General features: G+C 32.6%; 1 protein-coding gene across 1 annotated transcript; it reads right to left on the reverse strand.

The window, feature by feature from the left end:
* Positions 1–357: 357 nt before the first annotated feature.
* On the reverse strand, positions 358–6,356 carry gry (trafficking protein particle complex subunit 11 gry). The gene is made up of 16 exons (XM_066396931.1): positions 5,846–6,356; positions 5,624–5,789; positions 4,801–4,988; positions 4,515–4,745; positions 4,312–4,453; positions 4,097–4,267; positions 3,908–4,041; positions 3,338–3,545; positions 3,087–3,289; positions 2,858–3,035; positions 2,484–2,802; positions 2,069–2,433; positions 1,365–1,522; positions 922–1,135; positions 561–752; positions 358–505 (listed from the first exon to the last, which is right to left on the reverse strand). The coding sequence occupies exons 1-16, from the start codon at positions 6,238–6,240 to the stop codon at positions 440–442; spliced, it is 3,330 nt and encodes a 1,109-aa protein (XP_066253028.1). The 5' UTR covers positions 6,241–6,356; the 3' UTR covers positions 358–439.
* Positions 6,357–8,082: the final 1,726 nt, after the last annotated feature.

Below are 8,082 nucleotides of genomic sequence, written 5' to 3' on the forward strand. Positions count from 1 at the left end.
GGTTGCCATTTGAAAAAAAAGTTGCTTTGAAATGATCTTAAAATGACGTTTTGGCTAAAAGTCACTATCTTCATGACACGTCCCTCTTTTTACCGGATAACTTTTATTTCAAACTTTTTCATACAACTTACCGTTTTTGAGCAAGCTTCAATCACGGCTTTAAATGGGACACCCTGTATAAAACGAAGTGCACAATTTATTTAAAAAAAATTATTTACTATTCAGAGTTAAATGGTACTTAATGCATTTTCACCAAGTCTATCCTTTATCCTACATATTTCGCCAAATAAAAAAAATGTAATTGTTTGAAAATAGAATTCATTAAACTTGTCTGGAATTTACAGAATAAGGAGATCGTTTCATTTTATTTAAATAAATCAAGTTTATTAATAACATATCAAATATGTAGTACAAAATCTATAAAGTGAAAACAAGCTTTTTAACTTACTGCCACGTTACTTGCTATTACGACATCAGGTAGCTTTGGATTACCCTTTAACTGAGGCTAAAATTCAAGTGACTTGTAAAACTTACAGTAAATTAACAAAGAATATTCATACCATAACATAAATGCAGGTTGGTATGGTTCTCTCTATAAGCTGATTCAATTGGTCTTGTCTCAAAGCAGGACCTTCGGTGCTATTTTCTGGTATGGTCAGTAATAGTTTGGGTAAAGGAACACTTCCAGCCAACAATGGGTATAAATTGTATTGAAGTTTTTTAGTGGAGAATGGTAATACTGACACAGTGGTCTAAAAAAATCCTTTTTCCTTCAATGCCTTTCAAAGCAAACCTTAGTACTTTCAGCAATTTTCCCGAGAAATATAAAGACTTCAATGTGATAATATGAGATGAATAGTTAGTTTAACCAATAAATAATTTTAATTTAGGAAAAGGTGTATTGTTTTTTCGTCTTTTTACCTGTCTGTATCCAGAAAACATAAAAGCTTCGCTAGCTTCCATAGCCACATCCAACTGAATAAGGTGTGAAGATTGATTAATTAGATGATATTTAATTATCACAGGAGTTCTGACAAAACCATGGGCCGGGACTGTCATTTCTAAGTTCAGCGGAATCCAATCGCAATGGTGGCCGTGCAGGGTCACTTGTGTTGTAGTAGAGGAACCGTTTTCCCTAAATAAAGAAAATAACTCTTAATCTGATACACGTACATTGAAATATTAAATTAAAATAATCGCGACGTTTGAAATGAAACAAACCAAAAACTTTTTTACGCACTTTATATTTTTCTTCATATGAGGTATTTTTTTTCAAGGTTTTTTCGATGTAATATAGAACACAGTTTTCGACACAGACTTACAAAATCCTGAAATTTTTACATACCCAGAAAAAATATACAAACCTTTTCCACGTGATTCTATATTCACCTACAAGAACGTTTTGGTCAGATTGCTTTTCAGATACGGCCAAAAATAGCTCAGTGCCCACTTCCTCTTTATTGAAAGTACATCCTGCTAAATTACTTTGAATTCTCGTCTCCACAGACTTGACAGGATGCAACTAAAACAAAATAGGATTAGGGAAAAAATATGTACCTACTTGGTCAAAAAGGACATCAAAATGTTTCTATAGAATCATGTGCCTTTTAGAAAGATTTAGAGAATAACACAGGTATTCCTTATATCACTACATCCGATGAATGATAAGATATCGTGAGTTCCACTTAGGCCAAATGTTTCAAACTCGCTTAAACCCGGTTCTGCTAAACTCAACCCTCGTATATTTCAAAACACATAAGATATATGTTTATGTTAGGCTGCTCATATCATAACAGAAATGCATTTTTTATGGATATACACGATACGGTTTACCGGAAGGTTGGCCTTGTGGTTTACAAATCGCATCATTAATGGCCGTATTGGCTAGCCTTAAACTCTCAGTGTTCCAAAAAACTGCCAACACTTAAAATTTTGCCTTACGGTTGTATTTTTTCTGAAAAGTCAGAACGTGTTAAGTATGTTCAGACTCTTATTTTTTTCTGAGGAAGTATTGGAATTCTGACGTATTTAATGAACTTTTCTTATCACAACCCAAAAACATACTCACAAATTCAACTGAAGTATCCTCTATGCAAATAGGCCAAGGCGACTGAATTTCCACCAACGGCATAACCCAGAAATGTTCGCCAGCATAAAATTTCTGAATGGTCTGCATCATCATAGACACAAATCGAGCATTCACTTCAAAAGTCTGCACAACCGGCAACACAATTTCCTCATTTTTAATGCTTATTACAGGCTTCTCACTGTCTAAAGTATAAGTAATCTGTATGGATATTTTCTTAATTTCCGGCTTGTTTGCCCGAAGAAACAAGCTGGTCATAGCTTTGGCGTTTAGGTCCATATCCCTGGGGGTTTGAAGTAGGAATGGAAGTTTTTCTGAACGCATTTCAGGCACTGAAGAAAACTCCACTAAAACCCTGTCTTTATACTAAAAAATGTATTATTGTCAGAAATACAACCTTCATTAGTCTCATCTGAAGACACTTCAACTCTCAAGTCTTTAATAGCACCAGCTTCTTGGTTAATAATTGTAAGGTAAACTTCGTAGCATTCGCCTACTAAAGCCGGAGGAGCGTGCTCAAATTTAACGCTAATTTTCGAATCTCTAGGTACGACCGAAGCTTTGGAAGCAGCTTTGATATTGTCGAAGTCCAAATATGTTAAACTTTTTTTAAAGTGCTGCAACTCTGGAAGTTCCACTTGGGCGCAATTTGGACTAAACTTAAGTCTCGCGCAACAGTCTGAAGGATTGCCGATTGATATATTTACAGAATCGATCTATTAATATTTAAATTAAAGTCCTACAGTTTTTTAAAAATGTTAAATTAATTACTTCTAATTCATTGTTTAAGTCCCGAGTGTTTGGCTCAAAATTCACAAGAAATTTCTTAACTTCATTAAAGTGGAATGTTAAGGAATCAGCATTGATCACTGCATATTCCGAGCTCTGATTTAGCGAATTCACTGTTACAGCAATCTGGGTAAATGTTAGTGGAAATGAGCAAGTGCTCCTAGAAATTTTCTGGCTGAATTAAAAGGATTTAATGTTACTTTTTTCATACCTAATGAAAACCTCCAAAGAAATTTGCTGATCAATTGCAAATGTTGGTTTCAAAAACCGGGATTTGACATCGATGCAAGTTTGAATTTGCGTTAAATCTAGTGAAAAAGTGGGACAATCACCTCCGAATACTGGTTGCCATAAAATGATGGCATTTTGTAGGATATCATGCGCCAATTTAGGATTTCCATATGGAATTTGCTTCTAAAAAAACTCTCAGTACATAATAAAACTCAAGCAAAAAAATCTTACTTTCAAAATACGATTCAAATTCTCGTAAATTCGACGCCTGTCTTCTATACTCAAAGTTGCAGAGGCCCCCAAAATTTCAAAGGCTAATTGCATATAATCTTGAATATTTGCCGTCAAATAAGCACATACAATGGCTTTTTCCAATATGTTTGATATAATTCCCCACCATTTCTCTTCTCTATAGTCTGAGAGCATGTGTGTATACAAACTGAAACATTTATATAATTTGAGGACACATTTAACTTGCAAGTTTTAAGACTTGTTCTTCAATGTCCTGGTAAATTACATGTGAAGGAACTTGCAGTAAAGGCCAACCATCAGTCAAAGTGTCTATATCAATTGAGGCGTTTCATATATATGTCTTTACTTCAACTATTAGCTAAATTGAAATTCAGTGTAAAAAATACTTTGTTTGCCAGTTAGTTGTTAACTCACAGCAAGAGCTCATTAACAGGACATTGAAGGACCAGTCTTATAAACTAAAATGAAAATTTCATAACTATAAAATGTGTAAATTTCCCTTTTTGGAGTTATTTTGCAAATAATAAAATAAATCAAATAATTACTTACGTTAGAGCCTTTCCAAAATCTTTCGAATGATAACATTCATCTGCCATCTGCAGAACCAAATGTCTCCTTGTTCGAGGACATTTATAAACTTTATACTGCGCGATAGCTAAACCATACAGAGATATTATGATGCTCTAAAATATACACATCTAAATTATAAAAAACATGGCTATGACGATTTCTTTGTACTGAATGACTAATTTGGTTCTCCAAATACTGCAAAGCTTGAATACCGTTTGCTTCTATGGAAGGATCTGGAGGTTCTGTGGAAACTTTCCCAGGTCTCCAGGGCCTCTGGCCATAAAATTCTATTCTATCCAAACCTTCTAGTGGGTCTGGGTGAGGGTATGCAATGATACTCTAAAAGGAATTAATTTTTTCTGCACTTATATTATATGACTTACAGAACAAATCTTCTGACAAGACTGCTTTCTGTCAATAGCAAACTGTGCTGCTGGTTGGTAATAAATGCCTGGGTGTTGAGTTTGCACTGCAGGCAAGCCTGACTTGACTGCCTCATCAAATATTTCAGCAAAAATTTCATATCTATATATTGAAAATCGCTTAAATTTCCAAAACAATGAAAAAATATCTTATGTGTTCTTACTGTTTAGATAGCCAGGCATAATGTTCAAAAACAAGTTCCTGAAACCCAATTCTATTCTTGAATTTATCAACATGTGTCTTGAACTGTGAAATTGCATCTCTGGGAAGATTTAAAGTGAACAATAACTTGCAAATTTTAAAATTTATGAATCCAGCTATGGTGCGAATTTCCATGGCGTTTGTATCAACTATGCGTATTTCTAGTAAATTATTGTAGGCTGATAAGTAATGTCTGGAAAACCAATTAATTGTAAGAAAATTATTTATGGGAGTCATGTTTAACATACTTATGTGACGCATGCATGTCTTGCTTCAATTCATTTAAAAACGCCATTTTAAATTGATGCCTGACATATAAGTTTTGATGGGAATTTTTATTTAAGTACTCTTTATGCATTTTCACATTTTTGATACAATTGTAGTAATAATTGTGACAGAAATCACAAAAGGCTTTCTCCAGCCTAATTGTATATCCCTAAAAGATGTTGAAATTAGAGTTGTTAATGATTCAAATTGATTTAATTATTAAGCACACTAGACATATATTATTTTTTCTAACTCTGCATACATAGAGATATGACATAACCAAATAGTGAATAAATTTAAAATAGGACAAAAAATTTTAATAGCATTTTTGGCTTGCTGCTTTTAAGTTCATTTGAGGTTGGTGTATAAATGATCTGTGACATCTGAGATTAGTTTTTGATCAACCAAACTCAAATCTCTATTGACCATCTTTAAATCAAGAATCAAGTGAGAAAGTCCTATCACATTGCTTTTTAAACATTTTTTCCATCATCTAAGAGAATTTGAAACTTGTTTTCACAGCAGTTTTTTAAAAATGCAATTCAAATTAAGAAGGATTGATCTTTTAAAGACAAACACATGAATTGCACATTAAGTGGTTTGAAATTGTCTTATAACAGTAAACCATAAAAACTTCTAAGAATGCTTTCCAATGTACCAATCTACCTTTCCTACTTGCATATGTAAATTTTTTCAATGATAATTACCTGTTTTAGACTGAACTATTTTGTTCTGATTTGGTATGAAAGCTTAATTTCATTTTAATCAAAACAAACTACACATTTTTATTTTTGAGATACTAACCAGTAAATGTTGTCCATGTGGCAACACATACAGCGACTGTGAATTTAACTCACAACTAGAACACAAAGCTATGGCTCTCTCTGAAGCTAAAGGATCTTCTGGCAATGGCAAATGGTTTTGAATTAACACTACCACTATAAAAGTTTCCCTTCCATCTAAGGCAGCCCTGAGTTGCATCCATCCCTATTACTAAATAATACAAACCAATAAGATATGACATACCTCATTGATTGGACCTTGGAAGCACACTCAATCATTTTCTCGCTCCATGAATTGTCATTCCAATCCAAATCAAAAAACACAACAATTACAGCAGGAACCTCCTGTAGATATTTGTTCAGCCAGTTTTTCTTCAGGATTCCCTTGGGAATATACCAGTCATAGGAGTTGCGTTTCGGTTTGATGACAGGGAACTTATGAGTGTTGCTGATGAGTTTGTAGAGCACTGGGGCTTTGTCAGTTCTATTGTTAAATGTTTCCCAAATTGATTTGTGAATGGCGTTGTTGACAACGTCCAGACCGGAGAATCCGACCAGGGCTAAGGGTTTTATTTTGAGTTCTTGGGGAAGATTAAGGGTGTTTTGATAAAGTGATAAATTTGTTTGGATGATGGACATGTTTTGAGAGCGGTTGTACTGATAAAATGAAAAATATTTTAATGCTTCAAACTATTTTTTTTTTTGTTTTCGGGAGTTTTAGAGTAATTTCTTCTTATTTGTTATGGTATATTTAAAATTATTAAGATTTTCAACTTTTGACATTTTCTGACCTAACCTAACTTGAAATAAAAATTGGGCAATTAAGCGCTAACACTGACGTACTAGCGATAGAAAAGTAAGGCAACACCGCGTTTTTGTATCCGTGAAATAGTCCATGTGTTAACCAGGTATTAATCTCATAGTTTTACCATTGTGTTTACAAATAACCGAATAAACCTAATTGATTATTTGGGTTTTTGGTATTAATACGTACCTTAAGAAATATTTTTTACTATTGAAACAGATCTTATACATGTTTTTCTAAAACTACAGATTTTCCCGGACTAGAAATGTATGGAAGAACAACCTTTGTGGATATCTATCTAAATGCCAGCGTATACGACAAATTTTAACGATATGAAACATAAGGACTATTCAATCCAATAGATTGATAAACTTAACATTTTTCGACATGAATCATTTGAAAAGATTGATTTGAAGAATTAACGTTCGATCATGGTATTTAATTTAAATTGCTTTGTGTAAAACTTCATTATCTACTTATCCCAAGTAGTATTTGATAAGATTTAATTTCTTATATATCCGAGGTTCACCTCTTGTTTGTAAAATATCATTCCCAAACACAAAAAAAATGTAATAACCCAGTTGAAAGGTATAGAACATATTTTTAAATATTGATCAAGCTTGGTCTTTGACTCGATCAACTCTATAATTAAAAAAAATCGACAATTAAGGTTTCAATTATCTTCCAAACTTTTAACAATCTTGTCATTTACAAGAACTACATCAGTTCAACTACATAATAACCTTCAAATCACACGAAAAGAGCTTTTTTATTTGGTCTTCTCAAATACCAATTATAAAATAATTTTATTCAAATATCAGCTATATTGTAAATAACTATTAAACTATGCCTTTAGCCTCCTAGCGTTAATATGATTAACAGGTCACGAAACCAATCACCATGCAATGTTGCTATTTTGTACCTTTGAGTTTGGAACGTTAACATAAAGCTGAGATATTTTACAGTGAATTAATAGATTGACAATATTGACATTGACACATGAAAGGAGTAATAAGTGCGTTGAGAACAAGGTCCTTTCCGAGTGGAACTAGAAAAAATTATATACAGAGTGAATCAAAAAACTTTACAGCAAAAAAACTGTTGAGATTCCGCTTGTTATCTTATTCAGGGCCGGAGAATAACATTTTTGTCGACACTAATTGGTTAAAAAAAATCATTCACTGATTTCATTGGATAGAATTTTTATTTTCCCTTTCATATATTTCCGGACAAAATCAGGTTCTTAACTATTTTAGTTGAATAAACGATTTATGTGAACAAGGAGACTAAAGGAAAAGGTAGTTTTTTTTTTTATTGGAAACCTTTTAAATTTTTTCGTTTACACCACAACAAAATTCCAATTTTATATTAAATTACTTATTTTTGTACAACTTGTAAATGTATTCAATTAATAATAGATGAATTTCTACTTAAATATTACTTTTGATGGCATGCATTCGAAACTTAACAACCTTCGTTACGTCATACAAGCCACGTGATGATCTAATGTTACCTAAACAGGAATTCTCACCATAATTTAATTATTTTTGGTAAATATTTCGAACTTTGTTCTAAATTATCTACATATAAATTAACTTAACATTTTGATGCATGTCTACCGATAAATACTTAATTAGAATAATCAGCTTTTCCATATTAAACGTTTTTACTGATCA

Source organism: Euwallacea similis, chromosome 14 (assembly GCF_039881205.1).
Source record: "Euwallacea similis isolate ESF13 chromosome 14, ESF131.1, whole genome shotgun sequence".
In the NCBI taxonomy this organism is placed as follows: Eukaryota; Metazoa; Arthropoda; class Insecta; order Coleoptera; family Curculionidae; genus Euwallacea; species Euwallacea similis.